This window comes from Oncorhynchus masou, chromosome 1 (assembly GCF_036934945.1).
Source record: "Oncorhynchus masou masou isolate Uvic2021 chromosome 1, UVic_Omas_1.1, whole genome shotgun sequence".
Taxonomy (NCBI): domain Eukaryota; kingdom Metazoa; phylum Chordata; class Actinopteri; order Salmoniformes; family Salmonidae; genus Oncorhynchus; species Oncorhynchus masou.
Genome location: NC_088212.1, coordinates 57,704,708 through 57,717,855, shown reverse-complemented (window position 1 = coordinate 57,717,855; position 13,148 = coordinate 57,704,708). Strand labels below are relative to the sequence as shown.

At 44.0% G+C, this 13,148-nt stretch overlaps 1 protein-coding gene across 2 annotated transcripts in view; it reads right to left on the bottom strand.

The window, feature by feature from the left end:
* LOC135546876 (activating molecule in BECN1-regulated autophagy protein 1A-like) overlaps positions 1-8,554 on the bottom strand; it is a 103,597-nt gene extending 95,043 nt beyond the window's left edge. The window contains exons 1-7 of one of the 2 annotated variants that reach the window (XM_064975441.1): positions 8,329-8,554; positions 7,503-7,700; positions 7,337-7,395; positions 7,042-7,225; positions 5,361-5,533; positions 5,145-5,211; positions 3,546-5,062 (exon numbers count right to left, since the gene is read on the bottom strand). In XM_064975441.1, the coding sequence (XP_064831513.1) occupies positions 3,546-5,062; positions 5,145-5,211; positions 5,361-5,533; positions 7,042-7,225; positions 7,337-7,395; positions 7,503-7,634 (2,132 nt within the window). In that variant the 5' untranslated portion in view covers positions 7,635-7,700; positions 8,329-8,554. Of the gene's footprint in view, positions 1-3,545; positions 5,063-5,144; positions 5,212-5,360; positions 5,534-7,041; positions 7,226-7,336; positions 7,396-7,502; positions 7,805-8,328 lie in introns of those variants that run through there. The other variant, XM_064975448.1, reaches the window with a different exon arrangement.
* Between the last annotated feature and the right edge of the window lie 4,594 nt (positions 8,555-13,148).

Sequence of the window (13,148 nt, the reverse complement as noted above, 5' to 3'; positions counted from 1 at the left end):
CACTTTTAATCTGCTATATCAATGCCTTGCCCAAAGAAGGTTAACTTCAGAATGTGGACACGAGAAAGAACCCATTGTGCCCATGTAGGCTCAACAAAACAAATTAGCCTAAAGATCAAATATCACTAATAGTCACATAAAACCTTGAACATATTCCATCTAGGGTGACCTGAAGCTGTGAGTCGAAGAGATAGACTAGAATCTAAAAGAGACGTGAACATAACAGAGAACCAAACTTCAGTTTGGTAATTTGCTTTCCAGACGCTTCTTGGCGGCCTACAGATTAAACCCAATGCTTTGGCCTCGTGTCAGACAAAGTAGAGCAGCACCCTCAGGGTGCTGGAGAGCTCTCCACACAACAAGCCCCAGCATTAGGCTAGATAATGAGGGGTTGAGCAGGAAGGGCAACTTCACATTGTTAAAGTTCACAACACTGCCCTTGAAACAGAGGCTAATTGCAACCTTCCAGGGCACGGGGGATGGATTGGGATTGAAGCGAGAAGGAAAATGAGAGGGGGGGGGAAACATTATTGTGTGTGTTTTCAATGACTGTAGCTAAATGTTATGCAAATATTAAGATATCAAATATTTCACTTTTTCCATTTCAACTGTTTCCTAAAATAGGCATTACTTTCTTGCCTGGCTACCCAAAATCCTTGCTCCAGCCAAACGCCACGCCCAAGGATGTTTCTTCTCTGCAATGAGTCTGGATCTGAGTACCTTCCAGACAATTTGTTGAATGGAAATCCATTCTAGACCATCTGATTGGTTCCAGAAACTGATGGGTTAGGCCAGAGCACACATGGGTAAAGTGGCATTTCGAAAATTCGTCAATGTCTTTAATACTCTTCCTTGCCATCAATGAAGATAAAACCAGTCTCCAACTGAATTATGTTGCGAACAATAGAGCAGTGGAAGAATTCAGTTTGTGTCGTGTTTTGCAGAGCCCATCATATCCTCATAGTTTGTGCAACTACAAATACAAAAGCTATTTAATGAACAAGCCATTGTAAGTGTTCACAGCAAATACCTATGCTAATTCCCAAACCAATCCTAATAGCCTAGGTCTAACTACTCCTATTCTAGAAAGTTGTCAATGGTAGTTGCCACAGGAGAGGCAGAGTTGTCTTGGCAATCATCAGTAGCATACTGCCACCAAGTGGAAAACTGAAGCAACACGGAGACAGTCCTGCTTCTACGGCTCTATTACAAATTAGCTTGTGTCCACCATTTGATTGGAATGATGGGAAGTCGATCCCCGGCCGAGTCACACCAAAGACTCTAAAAATGAGACCCGATGCATCCCTGCTTGGAACTAAGCATTAACAAGATTGAGGGTAATGCAGCATTCAACACAACTGACATTTCCAACTTGGAAACTTTTAGAAAGATGAGGTCCGAGCTTCCCACTTGTTAAGTATCACAATCAGCCAAAAGAAAGCTCTACGCAAAAAAACTACTGTATGAAAAGCGTCACATTGTCGACCTTGTAGTTTTGGAAAAAAAGCCTTTTGTAGGCTTTTTGAATGGTATTCAATTTGCAAAAACGTAACGCAATGGCTTTCAGTGGAATAACTTCACAAAAGACATCTTGCAAAAGTAAATTCATACACACAGTACCAGGCAAAAGTTTGAACACACCTACTCATGAATTTATTTATTTATTTTTACTATTTTCTACATTGTAGAATAATAGTGAAGACATCAAAACTATGAAATAACACACATGGAATCATGTAATAACCAAAAAAAGGTGGTGTTGAACAAATCCAAATATGTTATATTTGAGATTCTTCAAAGTAGCCACCCTTTGCCTTGATAACAGCTTTGCACACTCGTGGTATTCTCTCAACCAGCTTCATGAGGTAGTCACCTGGAATGCGTTTCAATTAACAGGTGTGCCTTGTTAAAAGTGAATTTGTGGGATTTATTTCCGTCTATGAGCCAATCAATTGTGTTGTGGGGGTGGTAGGGTTGGTATGCAGAAGATGGTCTTTTACCAAATAGTCCATATTATGGCAAGAACAGCTCAAATAAGCAAAGAGAAACGAAAGTCCATTGTTACTTTAAGACATGAAGGTCAGTCAATCTGGAAAATGTCAAGAACTTTGAAAGTTTCTTCAAGTGCAGTCGCAAAAACAATCAAGCGCTATGATGAAACTGGCTCTCATGAGGAACACCACAGGAAATGAAGACCCAGAGTTACCTCTGCTGCAGAGTGTAAGTTCATCAGAGTTACCAGCCTCAGAGGTTGCAGCCCAAATAAATGTTTCACAGAGTTCAAGTAACAGACACATCTCAACATCAACTGTTCTGAGGAGACTGTAAGAATCAGGCCTTCATGGTCAAATTTCTGCAAAGAAAGCACTACTAAAGGACACCAAAAATAACACACTTGCTTGGGCCAAGAAACACAAGCAATGGACATTCGACTGGTGGAAATCTGTCCTTTAGTCTGATGAGTGTAAATTTGAGATTTTTTGGTTCCAACCGCCATGTCATTATAAGACACAGAGAAGGTAAAGGGAAGATCTCGGCATGTGTGGTTCCCACTGTGAAGCATGGAGGTGGTGGTGTGATGGTGCTTTGCTGGTGACACTGTCAGTGTATTTTTTAAATTGTATTCAAGGCACACTTAACCAGCATGGCTACCACAGCATTCAGCAGCAATACACCAACCCATCTGGTTTGTGCTTAGTGGGACTATCATTTGTTTTTCAACAGGATAATGACCCAACACACCTCCAGGCTGTGTAAGGGTTATTTGACGAAGAAGGAGAGTGATGAGTGCTGCATCAGATGACCTGGCCTCCTCATTCACCCAACCTCAACCAAATTGAGATGGTTTGGGATGAGTTGGACCCCAGAGTAAAGGAAAAGCAGCCAACAAGTGCTCTGCATATGTGGGAACTCCTTGAAGACTGTTGGAAAAGCATTCTAGGTGAAGCTGGTTGAGAGAATGCCAAGCGTGTGCAAAGCTGTCATCAAGGCAAAGGGTGGCTACATTGAAGAATCTAAAATGAATGTTTATTTGTTTAACACTTTTTTTGGTTACTACACGATTCCATGTGTGTCATGTCATAGTTTTGATGTATTCACTATTATTCTACAATGTAGAAAATAGTACAAATAAAGAAATAGATTTGAATGAGAAGGCGTGTCCAAAATTACCCTGGTGACTGCAAAAGTTTGGAAAACACCTTTTATCAACAAAAAATAAAAATGCATTTTTAATTAAAAAAAAATCTGGGATACTGATGTGAGCTGCACATTTGAATGAGCACAAAAGCATAACATGCAAAGTCTGCCTGTATGATTGGACTAATGACAAGCATGGTGTGACTTGGGATGATGTGTACGTCTTGTGGTAGGGCAGACTTGGAAGCTTATAAGATGTGTTGAATGTTGCATCTAAGTCAGAGTTCAGCCACCAGGCCATTCATGCTACTTCCAGCATATTGGAAAAAGCTATGCATCAATTATGTTTTTCATTTAACAAATTACACAATATCGATAACACAGAAATTAACACCTGATTCTCTCACCTTCTCAGGTAATCGTCATCGTGGTTTTCGTCAGGCATTTCTTGGTTTAAGGCCTCTTGTGGTACATTCACCGCTGGACTTGGACTGACAGACGGTCGGTAAACTCTCTCCCACTGGCCTGTCTCCTGGTTATATACCAACCCCACCGCCTGTTCTCTCTGTGAGCTAGGGGATCCCCGGTGAGTGAAGGCTGTGTCCACTCCAGGTTCATCAGCACTGGGCTGTGGCTGTAATAACTGTCTCCCGTCAGAGGACTGGGGAACATGTAGCACCGTCGGCCTCATTGTGTGAAAGGCAGGGTTGGGGCTTGGGGGCTGCCATGAGGTGCTCCCCTCCTCTTGTGATGGGGTCTGGCCGGTGCGTTCCCAGCGCTGTGTACCTTGGTTAAACGTGAACAGGTTGTGGCAGACCCTGCAGCGGTTCATATGGCCGCGGGAGGGACCAGAACCACCATCACTGCTGTTGGGGGGCTGATAATGGGGGGTGACAGGCCGCTCACACTCTATGTTATTATTGAGCATCTCCCGTGTCTGTTGCTCTTGGCTGCTCTCTCCACCAGCACCACCTGACTGCTCCATTTCCTGCATGCGATCATACTCCATGAAGTAGCGATTCAAGTTGCACTGCAGCACGTTACGGATCGAGGTGGGGCTGTTGCTCCCTCCCTCCCCAAGAGAGTGGTGTCCACTACTAGTGCTGGGTCCATCTACAGAGCTGTTTCCACTGGTGTGAGGGCTCACTACTGCTGGGGGCAAGCTTCCTCCCTCTGTGGTAGAGGTGTAGGCAGGCGACTGAAAGGAGCCCTCCTGCTGCCTCAGCACAGACAGCAGGTTGACAGAGGATGCACTAGTCCTGGGTGGAGATGCCCCAACACCCCCACTACGCTCAGGCCGCATGTTGAGCATGCTGCCCATCCAGTCTGCTCCTGCCAGTCGCCCAGAGCACTCCAGGCCTGGCTGCTGGTGGCCCTGGTTGGTTATAAGGCCTGGGATGCTGCGCTGGCCAGGGCCTGAAGATGGAGTGCGTAAAGAGTGTCCTCTAGCACTGCCGTACACACTGCTGAAGGCAGAGGGACGGTGTGAGGAGCGAGGCTCAGAGGGCTGCCGGGGCTCAGTGCGAGCAGAGGAGAAGGTGGAGGCATGAGACTGGGCCTCCAGGCTCTCAGGGTCAGAGGGGTCCTCTCCAGATGGTGAAGGGGCTCGGGTGGCAGAGCACCGACTGCAGAAGCAAACCATACCAAGGTGTTGCACACAACCCTGGTAGGGGGGTCGGGAGCGATTCCGCAGGGCAGAATAATGTCCAGAGGGAAGACTAGGAGAGTCAGCAGCACTATTGGCAGCGGGTGCAGGAGGATGCTGTTCCTCAGACTGTGAGCCGGAGTTCCTCGATGACAGGATGTGCAGAAAGTTGTGGAGAATGGGTGTACGGCGGACTGGTTGGGACTGTAGGAAGGATCGATGGCGAAAGTGGGGCATCTCCACGCTATCCATGGGGACCTCAGAGTCATCATCACTCTGCTGAAAAGCACACAAAAGGAACACAATGTTCTTGATATGATGCAACTGACCTTAAATAATGTAAAGTATTAAAAAGTCTCACCTGTTGGTTAGAGGGATTCACTATAGCGGTCAACAGGTAATGACCCAGTGGGTCAAACCTCACCAGTCTGCAACAGAGCATTTGCATGTGTCATTAGCTACGTTTCGCTTTGACTCGGTTTCCAAATTCAGATATTGCAGCGAAGTTTCAACAAGTCAAGTAATCAAACACTGTGGAAATTATAGGGAGATCAAGAAGGTGGAGCTTTTGTCAGACCTGACTCTCTCTGTCTCGCTGGCAGTCTTGACCAGGGCAAATGGCTCCCTCCTACTCCAGTCCCAGAAGTGAACCTCATTGTTTGTTGCTATGAGAAGGAGCTGGGCAGTAGGGTGAAAGGCCAGGGAGGCAATGGCCACATTGCTCTCAGTGAACCAGCTCTCACTGCCACCCTGGGCATCAGAGGGGCCACACAATATTCAAAAGAAGAAGATTAGTGTCAATATTATGCACATGCACAAAAACCCAGAATGTCATCCAACTATTTTTAAGAGAATGCACGGAAATCGATTGGTAAGGAATAAAACTTGTGATGCAAGAGAGGACATGGTTACCTACACCAGCGCCACACACAGAGATAGTTAGAGATCTCTAGTTGGATATAACCCATTTCTGCATGGACACTGCCATAAAGCCTCACAGTGGAGGTGTCATAGTACCCATAAAACATAGTAGTCAAACAGGGAAATGGTTCCTAAAGTTTTTCCACCATTAATTTTGACCATAGGGAATTTTAGAAACACTTAAAGGGCTGTGATTCGTGTAGGCTTACCTAGTGTGACATTTTGATGACCGTGTAAATCTCTCTCGTACAGGGTAACTTCTATCAATATATTCTGCTCCATTTATGCTCAGATTCGAAAATGCTAATTAGCATCAAAGTAGACATCATGCAAAACTACAAATCCCTGCAAGCTACTGCACATTATCTCTAGCGGACATCTTTGCTAACAGGTATTATGACAACTTAAAACTTGCACAAGACAGTTCACAGAATTGTCAATTGAAAGAAATCTTACCAATTTATTATTTACTAGATTTAGCTAACATTAGATAGTTAATCCAGAGCTCCTTACCTTTGCCTCGATTCGTCAGTCTAGTCCAGATCATCGTAACATTTGTAGTTCTTTATGATAGCCACATTAGCATTACATTTTTGTGGGATAAATAGAGGCGAATATATTGATACAAGCCACTTTGTCCTTGAGAGATTTACAGTTATCAAAACATCACACCGGGAAAAGACTAAACAAAACATCCCTTATTTTAAGTGTTTCTAAAATCCCCTATAGGAAAAATGAAATGGTGAAAAAAATTGGAACCATTTCCCTGTTTGACCTCTAGGTTTTATGGGTATTATGACTCATATTGTGGTACTCTATCGAGGGCTTCCACCATTTTAAAGTAGTCAACTGGATGGGCATTAATAAGGGTTGGGAGGGATCAGCCAATGCTCAGAGCTTGTATAAAATTAAGACTCTCCGCTCCATGAGGCAAATTACATTTACAGGGGTGAAATCCCAAAATAAATGTGTAAAGTGATGAAAAACAAATACAGCTAGTTGTGGAAGACATTTTGCAGATGAAATAATAAGTGGCGTATCCTTTTTAAATGTGTGCATGCTTTCTCCTTTGAGAAAACAGCTGATTCAAAGGGGGTGTGGTGGATTTTAAAACACTTCTGCACTCGCCGCTGAGTGGAATACTCTTGTGTATCAAGAAAGTGAGCAAACTCCTCCATTCGCCTACTAATTAATTGACATCGTCCTCAACCACATATCGGTTTCCAGTTCACGGAGGAGTCTAGGAGAATATCCCAAAGATGAGTCGTCTAATTAAGTCTATTGTAGCACATGTAGTCCCCGAGGTTCCTTTGCATGAGAAGATGACAGCCACTCACATGCAGGTCCCAGATGCGAACCTCTCCATCCAGACATCCCGAAGCCACCAAACCAGGGATGGTAGGGTGAAAAGTCAGACACCAAGGAGTGCGGCGATGGCCCACCAGAGAGTGAACACACTTTCCTGTCTTAATCTCGGTGATATAAATGTTGTGGTTGACATGAGTGGAGGCAATTAAGGTCCTATATGAAGGGAAAACATTAACAGTTAACATATAATCTTCCAGTCTTGGTGTCTTTCTATCTCCTCCAGACAAAAAATGTTTACAACATTTTATTGGATGACATTCTGACCTGTCTGGGCTAAAAGCCAACAGGAAGGTAGAACGAGGGCTGTCCGGCAACTCCACTTTCTGAGGAAAATAAAATAAGAGCACATAAAAAAAAGCACCCACTCATGTCAGTTAAACTTGTTACATTGCACGAGTTCCATCCATGCCTCACCAAGGATGCTCCTTACCTGACTCTGCCATTTCATCCGCCGGGTCTTCTCCTCAACAAGCTGCTGCAGGAGGCGCTGGGAACCAAGGCCACGGGCCCCACGCTCCCGGGCAGATAAGATCCGCACCGAATTCTTTGGGTAGACAGTCATCTCAAAGATCAGGCCTTCATTCCTCTCCTTCACACTGGTGTTTGTTGGTCTCAGTCACCAAAGGGTCTAAGCAAAAGCCATATGAAAGTGTGTCTGTGGCTAGCTTGTAGTCGACACCTTTACCTTGCATGATGAAATCCAGCTGTTGATGACAACCATGTTTGTAGCTAACTAGCTAGCTAAAAGAAAAATGATTATTATTAGTTACCTAATCACTGCGGTTCTCATTTGTTAACAGCCATGAGGTGTTGATGAAAACGTGTTAGTTTTACAATTATAACGTTAATGGCAAAACACATGTGTTGGTGTGGGTTCAGAAAGAACAACCGAAATACAGAGAACCACAACGAAAACAGGCTGTCATGAAACTTAAAAATGCTAGCTAACCCAACAAATGTGGGCCATTATACTGGAGGACGAAGATAGTATCGCCAATAACAGGTTAGTTATTAGTTAAAATCTGACAACGTTTAGTACAACCAGGCCTGTAACTACCAGTATATTTTTTGGTTAAATCACATTATCTTGTGTTACAATCTGTAGCTACCGGTCTCCCAATTAACTAAATAGCTAGCTAACATGCCAGTGTTTGTCCAACTCAAGCAAGAGCTGGCGTTGACAACCAACCCCATCAAGACATTGCATTGGCCTAACACAACTAGCTAACGTTAGCGATACTCGACCATGTCCCTACCTTTTCCCACTGCTACGGTCGGAATGTTCTTGTCGACTTAGCAAGTTACATATATTCGACTTTTACTAGCAACTGAAACTATCTCGTATAATTATGGTATATTTTCTCCGATGTTTGTATATTGTGTTGACCAACTGTGGTTAACAAGCTTACAGTGTAGCTAGGCTAGCTATTAGCTATGTTCTCCAAAACATTAGCCAGCTGGCCAGACCAGCCACAGCTCACCAGGCATTACTAGTTGAACACAGGAACATAGGTGGGCGCCACAAAACAGATAGTTCTTTTTTTGCAGTGCAAGAAATAGCTGGCTTACAAAGGGTCAATATTACTTTAAAGTAAGCAATGTATTTATAATCTACATGTATCGCTATTTCTATATGTTTTACAGAAAACATGTATACATATAAATTCATGATTATACAACGTAGCGTTTTCCAAACTGGGTCTGGGCCATACAATCTTGGTCCTCATCCAAACGGTTTATACAATAATGGTCCTTATGGTTGTCATATGTGCTCGAATGATTTATAAAAAAACTTTAATCTCAAAGAGAACACGTTTTCTACTAAAACACTGGACGCTGATCTAGCATACCATTTGAGCTTTTGCACAGTTTGGATTGATTGATTGATTTGATAAAATAAAAAAATACATATAAACAAAAATTTGTAAAAGTGACCGGTATATTGCACAATATAGGCGGGGACTTATTTCCATGTTGGTCCCTATTTTTAACATAAATACATAAACAGTTACATAGATACAGACAAATTACAGATAGAGATGAAAAAATGCTCAACCTCCAGATGAGTATCAGGGGAGTTAGCATTCAATTCTTACAAGATTGTTTGGCTGGTAGTTTATTCTTTAGATGTTTGGGGCTGCTGGTGAACCATGATGTGCATACATGATCAAAGTGACACTGGACTAGCGCACTAGCTAGGTTTCCATCCAATTGACGACAGATTTTCATGCGAATATTGTAAAATCTTCTTCAAAACAATATTTCAGCGTTTCGTTTAGGAAATTTTAGCGCCGGGACAACATGACAGGGAAGATTTTGGCCAAATGAGCCACATTTTCGTTTCGTTAAAAACAGCCTATAACAAATGACAAAACCACTATTCCGTGTGTTTCGATGTGCAACATATGCAAAACCTTAAAGCCTATTTTTTTGTTTTTATTCTACCTCCCTAAAACAATTTTCCACCTCACGGTTCAGCTGTCAGAAATTTGAGCACAACATGTATCGGGGCTACGGTGTCCACTGTATAATATTAACATTTTAATAAACAAAAAATATATATATAGCCTATTTGAAAGAAGAGAAGCTTAGGCCTAACCCCAGAGAGCTAGATAGACAGGTGCTTCTACACCTGCAATGCTTGCTGTTTGGGGTTTTAGGCTGGGTTTCTGTACAGCACTTTGAGATATCAGCTGATGTACGAAGGGCTATATAAATAAATTTGATTTGATTTGACATAAGCACACACCGACATGCATTTCTTTATGTGAGATGGTTACTACGTCTGGTATACAGATATAGACATTCAAGAGGCTAATTAGTTAATTTTCTATCATAATAATTTCTATAAAGATAAGCAATGTATTGTTAGGAGTAACTCTGGTTGGCCTGAAACAGTCTTCCTCATCTCAAAAACTGTTGGAGCCCATGGGCTCTCTCAATTCAATTTCAAGGGCTTTATTGGCATGTGAAACATGTTTACATTGCCTAAGCAAGTGAAATAGATGGACAGAAGTAAACTAAACAACAAATTAAATAAACAAACATAGGTTGTATTTACAATGGGGTTTGTTCTTCACTGGTTGTCCTCTTGTGGCAACAGGTCACAAATCTTGCTGCTGTGATTGCACACTGTGGTATTTCACACAATAGATATGGGAGTTTATCAAAATTGGATTTGTTTTCAAATTCTTTGTGGGTCTGTGTAATGAGGGAAATGTGTCTCTTGCACATAGTCAAAGATTTCCATGATTTTGGATCAGTCACAGTGGTCAGGTATTCTGCAACTGTGTGCTCTCTGTTAGGGCCAAAAAGCATTGTCACGTCTTCTCCCGCTCCCCCTCTCCGGGTGGTTTACTAATCACAGGCTTTGACATCCATCATTACGCACACCTGGCACCATTGTTACGGTCACCTGCGCCTCATCATGAAACACACCTGGACTCCATCACTTCACTGATTACCTCCCCTATATCTGTCACTCCCTTAGTGTTGTTCCCCCAGGCACTATTGGTTATGTGTTTCATATGCAGATGGTATGCATTGTGCAATGGTCACGGCATTATTAAACTCACCACCTGCTTCTTGACTCCCAGTGTCTCTGTTACAGAATACTTCCTCAACAAACGGAAGCAGCAGGAAATCAGGCAATCTCCCTGATGTTTGACGAACAATGATAACTACTTTGTCAACACCACGACCACCTGATGCAACTGGCGACGGCTATGGAAGAGGTTCTTTGTGGTCTTCAACACCTCGAACATACCTGAGAGGATACTAGTGGATGATACTCTACCACCAGTTGAGCCAGCACATCCAACAGTCTGCCCAGGTCAGTGATGCCTGGGTGGGTGTAGGCTACGGCTATCTGGGAGAGAAGAGGAGCTGGCTTCTTATGAGGGGTTCATGGCACTGTTCACAGCTATCTTCGCTCATCCACCGGAGGGCAGAGGTGATGAGTGCCTACTCCAACTATGGTAGGATGCCAAGACTGCTGCTGAGTACTTGCTCACCTTCCAGACAGTAGCAACATTCAGCAGATGGCATGAGCCAGTGCTCTGTATGCTTTTCAGAAGAGGACTGCATGAGGAGGTCCAGATGGAACTTGCATGTCGGGATGACAACCTCTTTGCTGCACTCATTGCGATAGCCATCAGTCTGGTTAACTAACTTTGGGAGCGTCGGTACCATTGCTCCTGTCCTTCCCTCATGGACCACTCTGTATCAGAGCCTGAACCCTTGGAGGTAGGGGTCACACGCCTACCTGCGGCATAGTGACGGAAACTGCTGTGGCTCTGTCCCTGTTGTCGTTAAGGGGAGGTTCAGCAGTGTCCGGTACGTTTTTACTTGGGATCCACGAGAGCAGAGGGACGGTCATGTGATCTTCCACCTCCTGGGGCAGAGGAGTTGTCAATTTTCATAGCTATCTAACAAACTTTTATTTGTGTCGATCACACTAGTTTGCTGTCCCTCATGTACTGTTTCTAGAGGGCTCCCGAGTGGCGCAGCGGTCTATGGCACTGCATCTCATTGCTAGAAGTGTCACTACAGACCCTGATTCGAGTCCAGGCTGTATCACAACTGGCCGTGATTGGTAGTCTCATAGGGTGGCGCACAATTGGCCCAGCGTCGTCTGGGTTTGGCCGGTGTAGGTAGTCATTGAAAATTTGTTCTACACTGACTTGCCTAGTTTAAATAAAAATGTATTTTAAAAATGCAGTGCTTGTGGATTCCGGTGCCCTGTGGCTCTTTATTGACTACAGTCCCTCTCTGTCACCTCATACCTGCTCTCCTCTGTTTCCAGTTCAAGCCCTTGATGATCGTGCATCTACTAGGATCTGTGACCACTCACCGTTGAGTCCATCATAAGAACTTTCCCTTCATTAGTGGAGGATGACAATCACGGACTGGGCACCCGACTGCTGGGTGACCTGCTTTCCCGTTCCATGTCGGTTGAGTCCTGTGGTTGCCTCTTAGCCCAACATCCTGGAGGTATACAAGGACCTGTGGGAGTTTGTTCCCAAAACCCACGCCACTTGTCTCCCTCATCATCCCTGGGACTGGGCCATTGACTTGCTTGCGGGCTCTGCACAGATGCATCTATACTGTCTGTGGCCAAGGCCACGGAGGATTCCATCCGTGAAGCGATCCAACAAAGTTTCATCCACACGGCCACCTCTCCTGCTAGTGTGGTGGCTCACCAAGTCCCGTTACTCTCCCGTTGGTGCCGGCAGCTATCGAACAGCTCGACGGGGCCGCGTTCTTATCAAATTGGATCTCTGCAGAGTGCATACAATCTCATCCGGGAAAGGGATGAATGGAAGATGGCTTTCAGCATTATGCCGTTTGGCTTAGCCAATGAGCCATCAGTGTTCCAGGCATTCGCCAACAAGGTGTTACGGGACATGCTCGGATGCCAGGTGGCTGTATATATCGACAACATCCTCTTCTACTTGGCTACCTTGGAGGATCACATCGAGTAGTCCTGGAACATCTCCTGGCCAACCAACTATTTGTCAAGGCAGAGCAGTGACAATTTCATCAGGAAGCTGTCTCCTTTCTTGGCAACCAGAACTGCCCGCAAGGAGTGACGTTGTCGTTGGATATCCAGGTTTTATTCGTAGTACTCAATCTCCAATAAGTATTGGTGGCCAACCTTGGTGAGGGATGTTATTCGCTATGTCAACTCCTGTTCCATGTAGTGATTTATAACCGATATTTTCCTTGCCAAAAAAAACGATACCGATTTTTAAAATTGGCCTTTTTTTTTAAAGTGTTCTAGTTTAGTTAAAACAGACGCAGCGGTCTAAGGCACTGCATCTCAGTGCATGAGGCATCACTACAGTCTCTTGTTTGAATCCAGGCTGCATCACCTCCCGCCGTGATTGTGACTCACATAGGGCAACGCACAATTGGCCCAGCATCATTCGGGCTGTCATTGTAAATAAGAATTTGTTCTTAACTGAATTGCCTAGTTAGATAAAGGTTACACACCACACTAACCAATAAGTTATTTTTCTGGCATTTATGTATGTCCCCCTTGCAAGTAAAACATAATCAAAACCTATTTATTGTA